General features: G+C 35.4%; 4 protein-coding genes across 6 annotated transcripts in view; 1 reads left to right on the top strand and 3 right to left on the bottom strand.

Annotated features, from left to right (window-relative positions):
• Positions 1-8,642, bottom strand: part of llgl2 (LLGL scribble cell polarity complex component 2) — a 31,200-nt gene extending 22,558 nt beyond the window's left edge. For all 3 annotated transcript variants that reach the window (XM_067369216.1, XM_067369217.1, XM_067369218.1), the window contains exon 1: positions 8,455-8,642. The gene's annotated coding sequence lies outside the window, so the exon portion shown is untranslated. The remainder of the gene's footprint in view (positions 1-8,454) is intronic.
• Positions 8,643-9,062: 420 nt separating this feature from the next.
• On the bottom strand, positions 9,063-13,091 carry galk1 (galactokinase 1). The gene is made up of 8 exons (XM_067369434.1): positions 12,723-13,091; positions 12,120-12,309; positions 11,558-11,677; positions 11,248-11,383; positions 10,951-11,132; positions 10,695-10,845; positions 10,328-10,490; positions 9,063-10,204 (listed from the first exon to the last, which is right to left on the bottom strand). Exons 1-8 carry the CDS (start codon positions 12,891-12,893, stop codon positions 10,133-10,135), a joined length of 1,185 nt encoding a protein of 394 aa, XP_067225535.1. The 5' UTR covers positions 12,894-13,091; the 3' UTR covers positions 9,063-10,132.
• A 479-nt stretch (positions 13,092-13,570) lies between these two features.
• twnk (twinkle mtDNA helicase) lies at positions 13,571-19,554 on the bottom strand. Its single transcript, XM_067369199.1, has 6 exons — positions 19,327-19,554; positions 17,211-18,574; positions 16,730-16,970; positions 16,445-16,552; positions 14,938-15,079; positions 13,571-14,541 (listed from the first exon to the last, which is right to left on the bottom strand). Exons 2-6 carry the CDS (start codon positions 18,547-18,549, stop codon positions 14,212-14,214), a joined length of 2,160 nt encoding a protein of 719 aa, XP_067225300.1. The 5' UTR covers positions 18,550-18,574; positions 19,327-19,554; the 3' UTR covers positions 13,571-14,211.
• A 62-nt stretch (positions 19,555-19,616) lies between these two features.
• Positions 19,617-21,077, top strand: mrpl43 (mitochondrial ribosomal protein L43). Its single transcript, XM_067369200.1, has 3 exons — positions 19,617-19,883; positions 20,286-20,392; positions 20,562-21,077. Exons 1-3 carry the CDS (start codon positions 19,753-19,755, stop codon positions 20,768-20,770), a joined length of 447 nt encoding a protein of 148 aa, XP_067225301.1. The 5' UTR covers positions 19,617-19,752; the 3' UTR covers positions 20,771-21,077.
• Positions 21,078-21,389: the final 312 nt, after the last annotated feature.

Here is a 21,389-nt window from a genome sequence, read left to right as displayed (position 1 = left end):
TAGAAAGAACCAACTTAAATGGGTTATGACACCGATTATTTTAATATGTTGAGATTCACTTATAATGTTAATAAAGTTTTTTGCACAAAGAAAACGCTAAAAAAACTTTCTAATACTTTCATTCTGAACCTCTGTCTCCTTTAAGGCTTGTCAGTAAACACCTAAACGTTCACTATTATGATTGGCTAACATTGCATAGGAAACGGTATCAACGGCCACTCACTATTGTACGCGAGTAAGTGTTTTGAAAACATTAACCATATAAAACCATTATTTACAGACAAAGCATTATGAACTCATTTACTTACGGTTTGTGATGCAGCTGTTGTAAGATCCAATACAGCTGGCTGCTTCATCTTTCAACAAAAGTTTCTTTGTGAACTCTCCATTACGCCTCGTTTACAAAACGAAATGCTCTGAACAAACATATAATCCTCCAACGTGAACAAGGATGGCATTAAATTAAACCATTCACTTGTTTCCGACTCTAGGATCCTTCTGAAGTCTGTACAGAGACGCAAACGAGCATTTGTCCTGTTGTCGACAGACTGTAGTATGTGTACTATGTTAAAAACTAAATGAGCATCTGTATACTGTATCCAGTGTAGACAGCATCAGTGATTATAATGGGTTCTATTTACTTTTGACACGACGCTCACATCCAGCGCAGGCAAACGTCAGCCGTTAAGCAACTGAATGATAGTGGGCGGGGCCTATGGTGCGATGATGTATAACTATTCATCGATGTCTTGCTCTGGAGGCAGTCATATGCAAATGTATTTGCCTGTGTAACTTCACAGGACATAAATGCCTTGTTTATAATGAAGCCATAAAAGGATGTTTTAATGGTACAAAGACATGTCAAAAGATCAAGGAAAATTTGATTTCTCAATTTATGTCCCTTTTAAGGCAGAATTATGTTTTATTTACTACTCCAATTAAAGTATGACCTGTTTTATCATCTGTCAGGTGAAAATAATCATTCAAATTGCTTAGAAAAATGAAAGCACACTTCTCCTTTAAAGGTGCCCTAGAACGTTCTTTCACAAGATGTAATAAAAGTCTAAGGTGTCCCCTGAATGTGTCTGAAGTTTCAGCTCAAAATACCCCATAGATTTTTTAAATTTTTTTTAACTGCCTATTTTGAGGCATCATTAACTATGCACAGATTCAGGCTGCGGCCCCTTTAAATCTTGCGCTCCCTGCCCCCCGAGCTCTCGACTATAAAACAGTGCATAAACAAAGTTCACACAGCTAATATAACCCTCAAATGGATCTTTACAAAATGTTTGTCATACATACATACATCGGATCATGTGAGTACAGTATTTATTTGGAAGTTTATATTTGATTCTGATTGAGTTTGATAGTGCTCCGTGGCTAACGGCTAATGCTACACTGTTGGAGAGATTTATAAAGAATGAAGTTGTGTTTATGAATTATACAGACTGCAAGTGTTTAAAAATGAAAATAGCAACGGCTCTTTTCTCCGTGAATACAGTAAGAAACGATGGTAACTTTAACCACATTTAACAGTACATTAGCGACATGCTAACGAAACATTTAGAAAGACAATTTACAAACATCACTAAAAATATCATATCATGGATCATGTCAGTTATTATTGCTCCATCTGCCATTTTTCGCTATTGTTCTTGCTTGCTTACCTAGTCTGATGATTCGGCTGTGCACATCCAGACGTTAATACTGGCTGCCCTTGTTTAATGCCTTGAACATGGGCTGGCATATGCAAATATTGGGGTCATACATATTAATGACCCGACTGTTACATAACAGTCCGTGTTATGTTGAGATTCGCCTGTTTTCCGGAGGTCTTTTAAACAAATTAGATTTACATAAGGAGGAAGCAATGGAGTTTGAAACTCTATGTCTTTTCCTTGTTATTCAACTATGCCAATGTAAATCTAATTTTTGATTCTAGGGCACCTTTAGGTCACATGATTTGAGGCATCGTTCATGTCAGTAATGCAAAAAGTATAAGAAAAGTTATGCCCAGTCCTATATGTAGGGTTACGGGTTTGTTTAAATATCCATTGAGAGAAAACAAAAAACATTTTAAACTAAACTCAAGACCTTGTATGGTTGTAAGGAAGCTGAATTTCTAAAAGTACAAATAAACCCTCAATGCTTTTTTTAGAGAGAAAAAAAAAGCCCTGCGGTAAACAGTGACACTATTGAAGAATCGATACACTTAGAGATTCCTCTGTTTAAGGTCATGGTGTGGGGTGACATGATATTACGCAAGCATGTCAACATGTTTGACGACTACCTCATTGAAGTGTTACTAGCCTAGGACAGCCTCAGGACAGCAGCCAGAAAATAGCACCCTATGGTCAGGAGAGGTCAACTGCTTTTTAGTTTAAAAACAGCCTACGTACGCCCACAGTAAATTCGAGACCTACAACACACTCTCATTTCATGACACAGCACAACACAAACTGAGGCAAGTTTTCAGATCCAAAACGTCCCACCCAGCTTGACGGTTGTTATTACAGTAGGCTACATATACTACTCATATAGCTTACTTCTATTACTAGTTGCACAAAGCAATCGTTAAAAAGAGAAGCAACAATTCAGATGTAATTTCAGGTGTTAAAGCTACAGTTTCTGATGGCCAGTTTCAGTAGAGCAGGTTCCACTTCTCCATGACTTCACCCCTTTACAGAGGTGCCTCTGTTAAAGAACAATAGTCTAAGAGGACAAGCGCTCACAGCAACAGACCTGCACCTGAAACCAGCAAAAACTTAAAGACATTCAAATTAAAATTAAAGCAGCTTACGTGTTTTATTTTGAAAGAAATTAATACTTTTAATTAGCAAGGATGCACTAAATTGATAAAAAATTGTCAGTAAAGACTTTAACATTTTTATAAAAATGTTATATTATATTATATTATATTATATTATATTATATTATATTATATTATATTATATTATATTATATTATATTATATATACACACATGTATATTTTTTTAATAAATACTGTTTTTTTTTTTTTTATTCTATTCAGAGAATCCTGACAAAAATCCATCACGGTTTTCACACCAAAATATTAAGCAACACAACTTTTTTTTAACTATGATAATAATAAGAAGAAATGTTTCTTGTTATTATAAAGATTTTTGAAGGATCATGTGACACTGAAGACATGAAAAAATAATATTTTAAAATATTACTATTATTACTGTATTTTTGATAAAATATACAGCCTTGGTAAGCATATGATTCTTTCATAAAAAATATAATAAATAAATAAATCTTATTGGCCCTAAACTTTTGAATGGTACATATATACATAAATAATACAAATAAAATAAATTAAATTAAATCTATCTGACGACTGCTTTAAAAAAATAAAAGTACTCTATATGAGCAATAGTAATAGTGCAGCCTCAGCAAGTACGAATAATGAATAAAGCAAGTTAGATTTCAAAATACTTTGTCTTTTGTACCCGAAATACTTCTCATTGCATCAGATAAGGAGTTTCAGCTAATGCATTACTAGTGACATCACTACATTCTCAGCATAGCATCCCACAGGAAACAAAGATCAGAGGAGAAGGCAAGATTGGAGAACCTGTCCTGACATGAGCTTGGAACTGTCAGTGAACTCTCTCACCATAGACGTTCTCCCTCAGCTGCATAACCTGGTTTCACACGGCACGTTAAATATGTCATGCCGGTCATTCTGGGAAATCGAGGAACTGCATATCCCATTTTAGATTCAATATGGGTAAAAGGGCGCTAACAAATTAACTAAATGATATTTAAGGTCAGGAGAAAGTCAGTCAAGTACAAATAGGTCAAGCTGCAATAAACACCAGCTACACCCTGATTGAGGGAAAAAACAGCATGCAAACACAATGAAAACCAGTTCAACTGCCACAAGATAATATGGATGGAGAGAATATACTTTTGGAAAAATCTTTGTTTTAGGACACTAGGAGTCTGCGGGTTCTTTGTTTTTAAATAAACACTTACACTCATAACTCAGGGCTCAACAATTAGAAATCCTCCTTCAGAAATCATTCTAATATGCTGATTTGCTGCTCAAGAAAGGCAGCAAATAAGCTTTTTCAGGATTTCTTGATTAACAGAACCTTCCTTGGAACGTTGTGTTTAAAAACACAATCTCACTAACCCCAAACTTTTTAATGGAAGTATGTAAATTACATATTTACATTTTGATCAAATGTTAACAATTATTTACAAAACATTTTATTATGAACATTTTTTAAAATATCAACAAACAAAGTATTTTATTATGGAATTATATGACATAATGCAGTGGTATACCTGTACTAAAAATCACAACAATTAAACCCACAGAAAAAAAAAAAGACAGACATAAAAACACATTTAGGGGCCGTTCACATATCACGCAGGTCAGTTATTTCAAATGCAGGCGCGCTCATAATGGAAGCGACACGGTCATGACGCACATACAGTGCGTTTTCCAGGAACTTTTCAGAATGTGCAAGCGCTCCGCAGGTCATGTGACAAGAACCAACCGATCAGCTTCTGCCTTTCCATAACAAATAAATGTATCATAAATAAATATTATATTATATTATATTATATTATATTATATATTTATTAATATTATATTATATTATATATATTAGGGCTGTCAAACGATTAATCACGATTAATCGCATACAAAATAAAAGTTTGAGTTTGCCTAATATATGTGGGTGTACTGTGTGTAATTATGTATATATAAATACAAACACATCCATGTATATATATTTGAGAAATATTTACAAGTATATTTATTTATTTATATTTTTATATAATTTATATTATATATAAATAATTTTTTTGTACATAAATAACATATTTCTCTTAAATATATACATTAATTTGTGTGTATTTATATATACATATTATTTACACACATTACTCACACATATATTATGCAAACTCAAACTTTTATTTTGTATGCGATTAATCGCGATTAATCGTTTGACAGCCCTAATTACTAATTACTAATATTATATATATATATATATTTTTTACACACACATATTTTATACGTGTGATCGGCCCCTTATTTGATCTACAAATAGAGTCCAAAAAAAAAAAAGTTGATGGTACCAGCATTTCTGCAGTAACGGTAGTACGGAGTACTGGGCATATTCGTTACCCGCTGATAGACGCTACTTTCAAGCGCTCTCGTTCGTGTTTGAGTGCTCTCAGAGCGTCAAAGGTTTCTATCTACAGTGTGCTTTTACAAGCGTTGAGTACTGTAGCCAATCACAATCATATCTGTTGAGCACATGAACGCAAACGCCTATCAGAGGTGCTAGTCAGTAAGTTAGTCAGAATCAGCTGAACACCGCTGAAAATGCACAAGGTTTTGTTCAACGCGAGTCGCACACTCGAGAATACTTTCAAAGTGTAAGCAAGACGTGAATGAGAGATACATTGAATAATTAAGACAGCTTTTTTAATTATAAAAATAAATCATTTTCACGAGAGTGCAGAATTCAGTGAGCTTGTGCTTTAGAGACTGACAGCTCTTCTCTTGCTTTCTTTTTATTACCCATTTACAGTCTGAATACGCATTTGCTGATACATACACTGCGAAGTTTCTGGATTAACAACCATATTTAAATGCGCAATTTAATTTAAAAAAAAAGTGTCAGTGATAACCAATAGATGAGACATATTTTAAACAATTTAATTCAACAGTTTTTGCTCTGGTACTGAAATTGTTACAGAGAACCACAAAATTTTACTGGTACTGGTACCGACTACTGAAATTTTGTTACCGTGAGAACCCTATATACAAATATCATGCATAATGACAACAGAGCACTGGCCACAGGCCTGTGTATTCTGAGGAAGTCAATACTGTCATAAAAGATATCGCAGCCAGCTACTCAATATAACAAAGTCCATAATAAGTAACTTATGACCAGCGGTAAGATCATTTTTATTTGTTCAAAAATGTCCATCCAAGTTAGACATCCAGAAGACAAAAGTTCATAGCGCTTAAAAAAAGAACAGCTGAAGAGGATGAGGAAGTGTTGGATGAACTTCCTCTCATTCTTATTGGTCATTGTAAAGCTGATCTCTCCCTGCATGCTATCACCCACGCCAAACGTTTGTTGCTGTGGAAGTGAGAAGCCCTGTTTACCTTCTCTTCCTCTCTGTAAAAACGCAAAAATAAGATCTTGTCTATGGCTGCAGGGTGTGGCCCACCACAGGATGTCAGTCCCCAGACTCAAGCCTTTCCTGTCTTCTCTGAGAAGGGCCATGAAGAAGAAGCATAAAACCACATTTACACCCAAACGTCTCAAACTGATAAATCTGTTGCAGTTGATACAGGACATGAGCTGCTCGGGTATCAAGTCAGGTAAATACAGAGACATAGTACTTTATGTAAACAGTCAACAACTATTTGTAGCTCTTCATTAACCGACTGCAACAAGTTCAAGCTCTCTGGAGCACAAATACTTAAAATATGAAACTTTGGACATGCGAATGAGCAAGAACATTAGCGTTCTTCTTATAAAATTGTGGCCTCTTAGGGCAGCATTGGCTTCGAACCAAACAGGTATCAAACAAGTCAATTTCTACACTTCTGATAAAAAGTTTGGGGTTGGTATGATTTTTAAATGATACTGAAAGAAGTCTCTTATGCTCACCATTAAGGCTGCATTTATTTTATCAAAAATACAGTAAAAACAGTAGTATTGTAAAATATTTAAATTGAAAATGACTGTTTTCTTTATATTTTAAAAAGTAATTTATTCCTGTGATGGCAAAGCTGAATTTTCAGCATCATTAGGCCAGTCTTCAGTGTCACATGATCCTTCAGAAATCATTCTAATATGCTGATTTGGTGCTCAAGAAACATTTACTATCAATATATAAAACAGTTGTGCTGCTTAATATTTTTCTGGAAATTGATTTATATTTTGTTGAATGAATAGAACAGCATTAATTTTAAATAGAAATCATCAGTAACATTATAAAGGACTTTACTGTCTCTTTTGATCAATTTAATTTTAATGCATCCTTAATAAAAGTTTTAATTTTTCAAAAAGAAAAAAAAAAAATCTTATTTGGTACTTATTTAGATGGTAATGCGATTGACACTTTTCTCTAAAATGTGCTTTGTTCTCCATTTCACACAGTATCCGTCTCCGACGTGTATTTCAGGTCTATCCTTGTGTCAACACAAGCATGACGGGTTTGAAACGAAGTCTAGTTTGTCAGGTGCATTAACACAATTTTATATGTGTTATCTGAGGTCACACTGCACAAGTACTTTGCATTGGCTCTCCTAAAGGGCCAAAGCTCAATAAAGCCATACATTACAAGCGGCTTCTGAAAGAAATGACCCAAGATTAATTACATGTGACGCCAGCAGTTCAAAATCAACCTACTGTGTATGGCACAATTGCTAGTGAACAATATGTTTAATACACAAATTAACCATGAAGGTAAGTGACTCAACTTTAGTCGCTTTGCAAATGAGAGAAACAGGACATCGGGAACATGGCTGTGTGTGAAGCAACATGAGAGGCGGAGGCTTTATCACTCTCGATTCTCAACCTGTCAGACCGGTGGGACAGCCTGCCATTCACCAATCTATGCCAAGGACAACCAATCTTTGCCAAAGCACTTTAACTTTACACTCAAACCCAGGTGTAGCACCATAGCCTCTGATCTGAAATAGACAAATAATGATGCTACCCAGAACCGAATGTATTTCTACAAAACCCACACCTTTTAATTGGTTCTTTATTGTCCAGCCTACCTAATAATAGCACCCTTTAGTGGGTCTCACAGCAGGTCAAGTAACATAAAGCACTGTTTAACAATCACTTAACGTGTTTTAATAAAAAGTTAGAAATATGAATACTCTTATTATACCTAAAAAAAGTTCTCACTAACAAAATAAATGGTCAAATCCATTGAAACACTTGTAAGCCATTGAAAATATACTAACAGTACAGGAGAGATAGTAACCAGAGACCTAACAATACATTCTCTGTTCTCTCTTTCACAAGGATGCCGTTTCATGATAATAAAGGACAACAGTCCTGAACACGGTCAGGAATAGGTGTTGGTTTCGGTTTTAGACTGAAGGTTATTTATTAGTTACCTGAATGACACTCAAAATACAAAATAAGAGATTACACTACGGATTAAATAAGAGGTGTGTAAACAGACAGTGTAAGCAGTCTATTCCATTATAATAACATATGTTAAGTTCATACAGAGCTGGAAGTTAGAATTCACTGACTTTATCATAAAACCTAGTGAGCTTCTTGTCTAGATAGCATGTCTAGGTAGCACATGAATATCTGTGCATTCGCAATCTAGGCAGCCTAGTACGTTTTGAAACACATCCATACAGTCGGTTAGTGGAAACACCTGTGGCCGGACAGCAGTCGACGGGCCCGGGCAGGACTCACCTGATTCACCGCGGCCTGATGTCCCGGCACTGTCCACGATTCAAGCGGGTTTACTCAATTATCCTGAGGTGAAGAGAGAAAACCACACCGTGCGGTGAAGGAGAGCAGCCTCGAATTATGTTTACCTCGGCTTCGAGGTCTGTGTATGGACACAGTGTTGGAGGATTATCAGTGAAGTGTTTCCTGCTGCGCTTACTGCTGATTTGCGCTCTGGCTCCTCCCTGAACAACGCTTTCCGGGACAGTTCAGTATGCGGCCAGCAGGGGGCGCACACGCTATAGAACTCATTAGAGCACAATCTATATGACCCACTAACACTGTTTACAATAAAAACAATGCATCATAAAATGCTGTTTAAGTGTATTTTAAAAACCTGAGCTCCACATATAAGAAATATATAAGTAAATAAAAAAGATAATATAGCTGCACACCCCCACCCAATTCACATTACTGCAATGCAACAGAAAAGTATCTACACATAAGTACATATACATATTGCTTGATATACTAATTCAACTTTCACATTTTTGAGTATAATCAAATTATTTAAAATCTTGTTAAATTGAATAATTCAAACACAATTCCTTTTAATTACATAATTGCTTTATTACATAAATCATCTTTGTTTTAAACATTAATCATTGTGGGAATTGGGCTTCTGAATGCAAGACTGTAAAGAATACACAGATGCAAGACAAATGTATGTACTGATAATATTCATAACATTTGTGGCATTGATTGGAGAGAACTGATTCTGATTAGTACAGTGTTGGGGAAAGTTACTTTTAAAAGTAATGCATTACAATATTGCATTACTCCCTAAAAAGTAACTAATTGTGTTATTTAGTTACTTTTTATGAAAAGTAATGCATTACTTTTGCATTACTTTTTCTCTCCTGGGCTTGTTTGTGTTGTTTGTGTTTTTTTTTGGCAAATGTTAAAGCCCTTTCACACCAAAAGTTAAATGAATAAGCCTCAGGCTGAAGGAAATGCATATTTATGCCTGTACAGTAGAGGGCGCAGCTCAAATAGACCTTTTAGCTGTGATGCCATTCTGGATTAAAGAAGAATAGGATACAGGAGAAGGATGTTCAACACTCTTATTTCTAAATCTAATCTAAAGTAATTTCTGCTTAATAGTATGGTTGAATTAGATCATTGAAGGTCAGAACCAAAGACATTGGTTAATAAAGTGAGATTAAATACATAAAGTATTTTTGTGTAATTTACTATAGTTAATTATTACAGGTTTGCATAAATTCTGAGACTGAATTTGATTTTATTGATTTTGAGGAATACTAAATGATTTTATGCAAGTGAGATAAGTAAATGCATGTTCACATTTAGTCTAGAACTACAATAACCGTCATGTTTACACACAGCGCACACAATGCCTCTGGTCTTTAAGTCTCTCAACATGGGTGCAGGAAAGCTGCCAGTCAATAAATGTGAAAACGTACCTTGCGTTATTTATTTCAAAAAGTAACTTTGATATGTTGTTGTAAATTGAAAAAGTAAAAGTAAAAAAGTACTAGTTACTTGAAAAAGTAATCTGATTACATAACTCGTTACTTTTAATGCGTCACCCTCAACACTGGATTAGTATAAGATGATTAGTGATAAAAATGTAAATTACAGTGAAAATCAAGAACTTAAAAAAAAAATCAGTGGTTAAAAATCATAGACTGAGAGCATGAGCTCCTTCTGATGGTTTAGTTATGAAGAAAGTTGGAGATCCATGATATTTCTCCTGTAAAACAGAGAAAAAGAAAAGCACTAAGTTGCGAATAATAATATATATCTTAAAATATCCAGTCATTTCTTTGAATGAAATTGTCAAAAGATTCACAGAGGATCTTAAACTTGTAAAAACCTGAATGTGTTTCACTGCTCTCTCTGTGGCATGAGCCCGAAGCAAAGTAACTGTGCATCCACCGAACCCTCCCCCTGTCATCCGACTCCCGAACACCCCATCCACCTCCAGTGCTGCCGACACCAGCTCGTCCAATTCTAGACAACTGACCTCGTAATTATCCCTAAGACAAACAATATAAACCCCAGTCAAAGAATGCATCATTAAAAGCCATTTAATCGGCAGTTACCCCCACCTATCAAACAATTGGGTTAAGCAAACAACATTTCAGTCACTGAAAAGCACTTCTAATCTTGGGATGTTTTCAAGGAGTTGACTTCTGTTAGTCTTCCAACATGATAATCTTGCTTCGACTGTAGATGTTTACCTAAGAGAATTGTGGCTCTCCACCATCAGCCTCCCAAACTCTCTGTAATCGCCTCTCTTGAGTGCCTCGGCAGCTTGCGCTGTGCGTTCGATCTCCTCAATCACATGACGTGCCCGTTGGTACGTCACACTGTCCAGCCGATCCTTGGCAGCTATGAATAAATTCAGATTTTTACAAAATATGTATATTTTATTATAAAATGACCTCAATTAAAGACATACATATGGTTCCTGAATAAAATCTTTCTTTTTCTTACCCTCCAAATCTTGCAAAGTAGCCTCTCTCAGACTTTTCTTGCCCAAAATGGCTGCTGCGTCCTCACATTGTTTTCGTCTGGTGGGATACTCGCTGCCTGTGAGCGTATGTCTAACGTTTGAATTAGTGATCAGGATTACAAGTCCAGGGTCAGCTAAAGGAACAGCAGTGGCTTCCAAAGATCTGAAAAGATTGCATTCAATTTTGGTAATAAATGTTTTGACAAATTATTTTTGAACTAAATACAACTGATTCATTCTAATCTGACAGAAGAACATTGACTGGCAAATCTACTTACCTGCAGTCAATGAGTAATGCATTGCCCTCTTTACCCAAAACAGACACAAACTGGTCCATGATGCCGCAGGGCACAGCAGCATGAGTGTGTTCAGCCTGCTGACAGGCCACTGCCTTTGCTACCTGATTCCCATCATCTGTGGACGGGGAGAAAAGATATTCAACATGCTTACATTTATTTGATCAAAAATACAGTAAAAAAACTAATATTGTCAAATATAATATTGTAAAAATTTGTGTTCCGAAGATGAATGAAGGTCTAGTGGAACGACATGAGGGTGAGTAATTGTGTGACAGACAGAAGTGATTACCTGGACACAGCTGCTGCAGGAAGGTGTACACAGCCACTTCAAGTGAGGCTGAGCTGGAGAGTCCACCTCCTAGTGGCACACTACTGGCTATTACAGCTCTAAAGCCAGGGATGGGCCGTGCTATGTCAAGAGAAGACATGACAGCAATACTATTAGGCTGGATCAGGTTCAGTTTAGAAATATAGTAGTCAACATTTGAAGTGGATCAAAAACCTTTCATTAAGTTGTCCTAAAACCTTCTTTTTGGGACAAATGAATTCTTAGGACAACTTTGATTAACTTTTTTGATCCACTTCAAATGTTGACTACTGTACATGCATACTCCATTCTGCAATAAGTATATATTCAATCTTTGGTTACTTTCAATGTAAGACAACAGTGTGCTCAGCAACTATTCTGCAAGTATTGGAAACATTGCATTAAAAAGTTAGTCCAAAGATGAATTCTCAGCATGGGCCCCTAGGGTCACATTTCCTGCTAGAGACAGACTAAATGCACACGTCCTCATTACTTCCCTTTTTTTTTTTTTGCCAGATAGACAAAAATGATTGCAAAAGATTACCTCTGTAGTGCTGTATAACTCCCTTTACATAATTGGCCCAGTTTGGCTGCCCTCTTAAAAGTGGGGTCAGTTCATTTGGGAGATCAAAGTCCACCATCCTGGGCTCATCAGCAGCTTCAGTCAGAGTTAAAACAGAGCACTTCTGGCCAGAAGTTTTGCTGCCCACCATAACGGTCACCATAGGCAAGGCCTGCAACCATTCAAACTAACATCAGAAAACATGTTTGTTCTGTTCCTATCACTAATTCCTATTAATGAGGAGAGTATAAATTGACCACGTTTGTCAATCTTTTAGCTACAATAGAAAGTATCATCAAGGATGTAAAAGGACAATCCATCATTTCCATTGTTCAGATATCAGTTGTGCAGGATAACGTACTTTGCATATCAAACAAAGAAACAACACGTCATAAATTTGACGCTTCAGTGCTGAGGATTCTGATTCATTTCCGCCAATCGGTTCTTTCGAACAGTTTGATTTAAATGATCCGATCAAATCAACGCTGTAAAACGTCATCACAAGATTCATCAAAGGCTCAATTTATTATTATACTTTACCAACACTTGCTGTTAAATATGATTTAGTCATGAAAGTGTCATTACCATTGGGAGGACAAATCCTTCATTATAATCTGTGTGTTCTCCGATTAAATTCACACGTCCTGGGGCGCAAACTGCAACATTTGCATCATCCCCGTCAAATGTTTCCCGGTACACACGACGAGCTTCAGAAACTAAATCTGCAACGTTTTTAATTGGACAGATGTTTGCCATTGTGGCGCAATTTACTTCACGTGAAAAACAAATTCTATGTTTTTGAGATTTCCGATAGCTGAAGCCATGCAATTTAAATCACGGAGCAACTCATTTACAGCAGACAATAAGCGACATAAGGTGAGTAAAACTGAATTAATCCATAAACTTCATGTAAAAGAACAGAAACCAGCAAGTCAGGTTCAGATACTTCCTAGAAGTGTGCTGATTGGTTCAAAAAGTCATATGACACGTTTCCCAACACGCTGCAGAGGTGAGGTGCTGTTGGTTCAAACACTGTAAGAAAAAGGCCTATCAGTATCAGACTCTTTAAACAAGAAAACTTTAAGAACTTTGATAGCTTGTGAACTTTATAATACTAATAATATATTATATATAATATAATATATTATATATGCATATTTTATATCTTTGCTTTGAACTTTTATATTTACTTCCCCCTGGCATTCTGTTTTATTTGTTGTAATTTATTCTTTTTTTCTTTTCCATTTTGTTATTGTTTCTTGACATACTGTATGAAAAACTGTAAGTAAGAAAAACTGTAAAAGGCAAATATCCTTGAAATTTAATTACAGACCAAGATAGAACTATAATAACATGTGCTTGGATATTCAAATAAAAGGTTTTAGTTTATATTTTATGAAACCACATTGAAAGATACAAGTTATTGCCTTTACATTAATTAAAGCTCCATTTTAAAGACATTCATTGAGGGTTATGTTTTCATATCTACTGTATATATTATATATATATATATATATATAAACATTCAACTGTCAGAACTATCTACAAAACACTTTATTAACAATTTTCACAGGCTCCTTTAAATAACTTATTATTTGTGACACTTTTCTCCTACAGTAACTGTTACAACGAAACAGAAATAGATCACATTACATTTTTGGACATAATCCATAAAATGGATTTACATTAATGAAACGTATGGCACGATCCCTACAAATGCAGCTTTAGGGTCTTGTATCATATTTTAAGAGCTTTAACCCTTATGTAAGCCATCAAATATTTTTGAAAACAAAAATGTGTTTTTCATTTTGGTGCATATAAAACATCAGTGTATGTATAAAACATTGCATAATCTTTAAGAGGATCTAAAAATACTAACATTCATTGAGTGTCATTTACTCCTTTATACAGTGAGACAACAGGACGTATTGCTTACACAAATCCATCCAGAACCACCTTTATAAACAAACAATGAAGTTTGTTAACATTAAAACATTACATTTTCATGTATTACACATGTTTAATTTGAATTCATGAAAATAATGAATTCTCTGAGCCACTGATTATTTTCTTCTCAATCTGTGGAACCCTTTCCTGCTGCTGAGCCCTTAACTGTCTTTGAGGTCTTGGCTTTGGCAGGCTTGACAGGTTTCTCACTTGTTTCTTTGAGTTCAAACTCCTCGGTTTCCTCCATGCTGTTATTCTTGTCCACTTTCACCTTTCGAATTTTCTGCTTTCCCTTCACAGGAGGAGAGAAGGTAAGCGAGGCTTTATTAAATTCTAAGGGAAAGATCCCCACGTCCCCATCAAAGCGGTTCTTGGCCACCTGAAGGGACCTTCGGCCAGGACAGGTCACCAATTTCTTCTCCTGAAGGATGAGCACGTTATCTGCCTCTTGACTGGCCTGACATGAGGAAAACTATACATTAGACCTGGTAGATGTTCTTATAATAGTAGTAGTTTAGATTTTAAAGACACGTCATAATTTAAGGCTATCTTCATTGCAAAAAATACAAGAGTTGCATTAATACAATAAAAAGAAAACCAAACAAAAAGAAAAATACAGCAGTTAAAATTATATAAGATATTTTATATTAACATATCATAAAAATTCTAAAACCTTTTCTGGTAAAATCTTACTAAACAAGTCCTTAAGTTAGTTTACTACATAAAAAGTATATTTATATAAATGGAATATATATAAATGGAAACTAAGCATATATATGTGAAAATCTGTATACGTTTACTCAACTAAAGTTGCAGAGGAATAAACATGCAAACATGGCCTTTATCTACCAACCTTGGCTGTGCCAAAAATGGATGCTGTCTGCAGTTCTTTATCATCCTCTTCTTTCCGAGGGTGGATAATTAAAGTCACGTGACAGCAGCTGTTTGTGGCAAACTTCCTGAAGGCTCCAATTATGTGGTCTTGTACTGCAAATCTGAGGAAAAAAAAAAACATACGTAAGAATACATTATTAGTAGTAGTAATCCATGTGTGTATATATATATATATATATATATATATATATATATATATATATATATATATATATATATACACACAGTACAGTCCAAAAGTTTGGAACCACTAAGATTTTTAATGTTTTTAAAAGAATTTTCGTCTGTTCACCAAGGCTACATTTATTTAATTAAAAATACAGTAAAAACAGTAATATTGTGAAATATTATTACAATTTAAAATAGCTGTTTTCTATTTAAATATATTTGACAAAGTAATTTATTCCTGTGATGCAAAGCTTAATTTTCAGCATCATTACTCCAGTCTTCAGTGTCACATGATCCTTCAGAAATCATTCTAATATGCTGATTTGCTGCTCAAGAAACTTTTATGATTATTTTCAATGCTGAAAACAGTTGTGTACTTTTTTTTTCAGGATTCCTTGATGAATAGAAAGTTCAAAAGAACAGCATTTATCTGAAATACAAAGCTTCTGTAGCATTATACACTACCGTTCAAAAGTTTGGGGTCAGTAAGAATTAAGAATTTCAGTAAGAATTAAAGAAATTAATACTTTTATTCAGCAAGGATGCATTAAATCAATCAAAAGTGGCAGTAAAGACATTTATAATGTTACAAAAGATTAGATTTCAGATAAACACTGTTCTTTTGAACTTTCTATTCATCAAATAATCCTGAAAAAAAATATTGTACACAAATATTTTGTACAATTGTACACATTAAATGTTTCTTGAGCAGCAGATCAGCATATTATAATGATTTCTGAAGGATCATGTGACACTGAAGACTGGAGTAATGATGCTGAAAATTCAGCTTTCCATCACAGGAATAAATTACTTTGTGAAATATATTCAAATAGAAAACAGTTATTTTAAATTGTAATAATATTTCACAATATTACTGTTTTTACTGTATTTTTAATTAAATAAATGTAGCCTTGGTGAGCAGACGAAACTTCTTTTAAAAACTTTAAAAATCTTAGTGGTTCCAAACTTTTGGACTGTACTGTATATATATATATATAAATTATGAATAAATGTTCCCACATATTTGGGGAAATTGTAATTAGTGGTAAGGAGGATTAAAAAAAATCATTTTATAGAAATCTGACTCAGAAAGAAAAAAATCAAGCTGCATAAATATATAATATGATAACGGAGTATAACTAGAAAAATGAATAATGAATATAGAATTTCCATAACTATTCAAGATTTAATTAATTTCCATGACTTTTCCAAGCATGGTAATCACACTTTTGAAATTCCTCTATATTTCAGGACCATGGGAGCTCTGAATAAATAGCATATTAAAATTGCTGCCTCACTTGTCTAGGGACAGGTTCTCTTGGCCCATCATAAACTGCAGGTTGTCAATGATCACATGACTGATGTCATACAGGTAAACAGCATGCTGCATGGTATCCAAAACAGCCCTGCACAGGGACAAAAACAGCAGCTCATATTTAAAGATCATGATAAGAAGCTGCTCCTCTACAAAAGAAAAATATCAAAATCATTCCAGTGTTTTTTAATGTAACAGCCTATATAAAAAATCCTTAAGACTTGCAATACAATACTTATTTACAATCAAACGTATGGCAATGATTTACTTGATGTTCTGTTGTCCATGAAAGGTCATAAAGTAGAGAGGCAGGTCCTCAAACTTATCAGCCCACATGTCATATTGGTCCAGGTTCTCCTCCAGCCTTTGCTTGGCAAACTGGGTCAGCATAATTTTGGCCAGGCGCACATTGTTGATTTCAAAGCTGCCCCATAATGTGTTGACACCCTGCATGCACAGATCTAGAGCACACTCGCTGATGAAGGTGGTTTTTCCACTGCCTGTGGGACCTACATATACAAATATACACATAAAAAAAATACAAAAATTATATGTGTCAATTTATTGTTTAGAATATTTATGCACATATTTTTTTTTGTTTATTTTCTATTTTACACATTTATATAATAATGAAAATAATAATTATTATAAATATTTTTATATTTATTTAATAATTAAATAATACATTTTTGAAGAAAAATTATTAGAGTGCAATTAAGAAATACAAAGCAATCCTGTGTTGACTGTACCTGTAAAAACCGTCAGCTCCCCCTTGCGATGACCTTTAAGGATTCGATTGAGCTCAAGGAATCGAGACCACTGTATCCCAGCCACCTGCTCCACATTAGCCAGTTCCCCGTACACATCCTCCCGTAACTGTTTGAAGGACACAATGGACTTGTGGGCAGCAGGGATGGAAGCCTTGACAATTCGCACCAAGTTCTTGGCCTGGGCCAAAGCCTCACTGGGGCACGGCTGAAACTCCCCTGGCCGAATCAGAGAGCAGCGTTTCAGTCCAAGTTTCCTGGAAAATATTTTTGAGGCTTCCCAGGAGCGCATATCTCCCCCCAGCCACAGTGTGACTTTCTTGAATTGCTCCAGATAAGGCAGGAGGATGGGGGGCAGACAGCTTACACCCCGTGGCAAGGCCAAAGACGGAAGACCGGTAGCCTGACTCACTGCCATGCTGTCCACCTCACGTCCCGTTAGCACAACCTCACCATCTTTCCGTCCTATTAAAGGCAGGCCGAAGAGGTTGTGGTACCTGGAGACTTTTGGAACCATGGCTTCAGTGTAGACCACCTGTTTGTCATCTTTCATGGCAGCAGAAAGCAATTTAACACCACGGAGGCTCGAGTCACGTCCACTAAACCAGGGGAACACCAAACTCTTGGTGGGTTTGAAGAACCTGACCCCAAATTTCTTCAGTGTGGCATTGGTGAGTTTACCGATCTGGAACATGGTTTTAACAAGCTGCACTTCCTCCTCCAGGAGGTCAGAAAAAGGCACAGAGCTGCTCCATATTCTTTGCACCTCCTTCATCTCCATCTCTCTTTCTTCTTGCTCCTCCAAGCTCTCAGGAAACCCCAGTAGCACATTAGGGCTGATGGACGTCTGACCCTCATTCAACATCACCTCAATGCAATCCTGGAGGTCCTCCCAGCTCCCTTCCACTAAAGTCTCTTTACACAGAAACTGTCCGGTGGTTTTATCGATAAATAGCGAGTAGTTCTCTCTTCCAGATCCCTCAGGTGCTTGTTCCAGAAAAATACTAGGAGCATGTAAGCAGCTGTAGCCATCATGGAAAGGGATATCTTTAGAACGAAGATACTGCTTGATATCAGTCACTGTTAGGGGCTGGACAGGGAAATCGATGATAGACTTTGCATCTTTTCTCAATGTTCTGCAGAAATATAAGGCAACATGGGGTCTTAATCGCTTTTCAAAAGAGTTCTGCAGGACTGGCTTAAAGCATGGCTGGTAAAAAGATAGATATCTCCAGGGAGGAAGATGAGAGGGTTTACAAGGACTACAGCCCGTCCCAAGCAAGAGACAGCCTGCCCCCCTGAGAAACCTGCTCCTCCACATTTGCTGTTAATTCAGGACATCAGACCTGCATTGATTATAGAAAATTTACAATATGCAGTTTAAAAAATGTGGCTGAAACAAAACAAGAAAAAACTTTCCTGTGAAATTGTGATAAAAAGATTTCAATATTTGAAGACTTCAGAGGCAAAAGCCTCTAAGTGCCATCTGAAATTTTCTTCTAAAATGAGCATTTTTATCATGCTCGTATGTTTAGGTTCAGTAATTTGACTTTAATGGCAATTAATAGGTCCTTTTCATTGCCATTAAAGTGAAATAACTGAACATAAACATACAAGCTTGGCACTTAGAGGCTTTTGCATCTGAAGTCTTCATTAAAACTGAGAATATCAAAATATTAAGATATTTAGATGGGATCATGAAAATGTATTACATAACAGCAATTATATATATATATATATATATATATATATATATATATATATATATATATACAAACATATCATTAATGCATTATTGCAAATGTCATGAAACTCTAATTCGTATATATTTTCATATATGAATGCACATGCACAATATATGATCATATATGAATGCACAACTATTCTAATGCTTACTACGGGATTTATTCATTAGATTTATTCATAAAGCGTCACCAAAAAATAACTGTATAACGTATATGCATGACCCCTAACGTTAATGCTCAACAATTATGTACGTTATGTGTATCCATAAAATTAATGATGCCAGTGAAAAGAAACATTGGCGGGAAATATGTATAAGAAACGCATATACCGTAAACATTTGACATAAACTTACAAAACAGTAAGAAGGGCGCCAAACTGTTATCATGTGTCTGCATGTCCCACTAAACACGAGGTCCGAACTCCAAAATACTTCCGTGTGAAACATGAAACTCTTGTCGTAGTGTGTCAAAACAAAGCGAATTACACTGTGAAGCTTCAAATCGTAATAAACATGTCTTTATAAATAAGTAAGCTGTCACGGTCAAATAATTTGTTATAAAGTTGCTGGGAACTTTCTGTTTGATACAAAGGTATATTTCAGTCACATCTGATGCGCAGCTTCTATTTCCACCCGGACGACAATTTGTAACGTACCTGACATTACACATGTCTTCTGTAGGCTGTCCTCTAAATCTAATCATTTAAAATTACTCTAACCAATTCTGACAGCAATCAGAGAGTAAGTTGAACTGAATGTAGGAACTCTGAAGAGGTGGACATGACTGCTCGAGGAACACCGAGTCGTTTTTTACAAAGCGTTCTTCACAATGGAGTGGGTCGCTATGTTTGTCAGCTAAAGCGAATATCTCTGATCTTCTCAAAGAAAGGACAGGGCTCTTTAGGAGTCAGGTGGGTTTATCATGTATAATAACAGTGTACATAAACTACCCATAGAATATTCACGTTGTATGGACAGTGAATATCTGATTATTTGTTGTATTTTTTTAGTATGTCCGAGATAATATAATGGATCATATATCGTCTTAATATTCAAAAATAAAATGTAAATTGTCTGGGGCTTAATAATAGAAAAATGTGAATATTCATATTTATTTAAGTATGTGATATTTATTTTTTAATTTGAAATCTTACTTCTTTTTTTTAAATTAATGTTAAATGTTGTTTAGTAATGCAGTTCATGTTACAAATATTACAAAAAAGTACCACGTTTCAGTGGGATCATTTGACATTGTGCATAATTTGTGTTGCTTATTCTAAATTATTTATTTCTAATGATATATATTCCTCCAGGGATTTCATTGAGGAAGGTGTGGTGGATTTTGCCAAAAATAACCCAGGAACTGTGATTTACATTTCTCCTCAGTCCTGCAGAATTCCTAAAATAGTAGCCGAATATTGTAAGTCTGACCTTCTGTCATGTTTTATTAAAATGTTTTAATCTGCAGGCTTACAGGTTCACCATATTGTTGTTTCCTGCAGTATTGACTACATGTTTATACAGTTTGAAGTTGTAAAATATTTATATTAAATACCAGTGTACTCACTGTTTTAATTTGATCTGTGTAGTGAACGGTAATGTGAAGGAGGAGACGGTCACCAACAAAACATCACAGCAAATTACCGAACTTATAACCAAGATGTCTAACCAGTCAGGACTGGACATTATCCGCATTCGAAAACCCTTCCACACAGACAGTCCCAGTATCCAGGGCCAGTGGCACCCCTTTACAAATCGACCCCCCAGCATCGAGCCAGTGGGCCAACAAACAAAATAAGGACTTTGCTTTGTATTTATTTCCTGATTGCTGTGCTGACCTGATGGATGAGCTGTGAACTTCCTCTGCCACTGCATAAAAATCAACACAAATTCAACAGTACTATGATAATTTAGATGTTTTAAGCAGTGAACTGTTATTGGACTGTTAAAGATATTTTCTGTTTGATGAATTACAAAAGATTATTATGGCTTGATAAATTTTATACAGAAATTAAATTCCTTATAAGATGCCCATCCACTGAGAAATATAACCGTTGCCATTGGGAAATAAAGTTTTGAACCTAAAATGCTTTTTTCCTTATTTATTTTGACATTATTACGCAAGCTTTTTTTTCAAAATGTCCCCCCCCCCCAAAAAAAAAACTTTAAGTGAAAAGTTCTTAAAAGAACAATCTTTTTTTCTTTATGTACAGTTTAATCCTTTCACACAGGTCATTACAGTGCATAGCTAATTAAAAGCCATTTTCTTGCGTAAGCATTGGCATAGTTGCATATCAAACGCTAGAGTGGATTCTAGTGGATCGTCCTATACACTGCCACTAAGTGGAAGCAAAATAACTTTAGTGATGGCCGATTTCAAAACACTGCTTCAGGAAGCTTCGGAGCACAAATCAGTG

Source organism: Chanodichthys erythropterus, chromosome 19, assembly GCF_024489055.1.
Source record: "Chanodichthys erythropterus isolate Z2021 chromosome 19, ASM2448905v1, whole genome shotgun sequence".
NCBI classification, from domain to species: domain Eukaryota; kingdom Metazoa; phylum Chordata; class Actinopteri; order Cypriniformes; family Xenocyprididae; genus Chanodichthys; species Chanodichthys erythropterus.
This window is presented reverse-complemented; position numbering and strand designations above follow the sequence as displayed.

Coding starts and splice junctions, on each gene's coding strand:
- galk1 (XM_067369434.1), bottom strand. CDS start 12,893: ATGGCAAACATCTGTCCAATTAAAAACGTTGCAGATTTAGTTTCTGAA. Junction 12,310..12,722: donor AAGGATTTGTCCTCCCAATG/GTAATGACACTT, acceptor GAATGGTTGCAG/GCCTTGCCTATGGTGACCGT. Junction 11,384..11,557: donor CCTGCAGCAGCTGTGTCCAG/GTAATCACTTCT, acceptor CCCCGTCCACAG/ATGATGGGAATCAGGTAGCA.
- twnk (XM_067369199.1), bottom strand. CDS start 18,549: ATGTGGAGGAGCAGGTTTCTCAGGGGGGCAGGCTGTCTCTTGCTTGGG. Junction 16,553..16,729: donor CATGGACAACAGAACATCAA/GTAAATCATTGC, acceptor GTCCCTGTGCAG/GGCTGTTTTGGATACCATGC. Junction 15,080..16,444: donor GAGAACCTGTCCCTAGACAA/GTGAGGCAGCAA, acceptor TTTTTTCCTCAG/ATTTGCAGTACAAGACCACA.
- mrpl43 (XM_067369200.1), top strand. CDS start 19,753: ATGACTGCTCGAGGAACACCGAGTCGTTTTTTACAAAGCGTTCTTCAC. Junction 19,884..20,285: donor CAGGGCTCTTTAGGAGTCAG/GTGGGTTTATCA, acceptor ATATTCCTCCAG/GGATTTCATTGAGGAAGGTG. Junction 20,393..20,561: donor TAAAATAGTAGCCGAATATT/GTAAGTCTGACC, acceptor TGATCTGTGTAG/TGAACGGTAATGTGAAGGAG.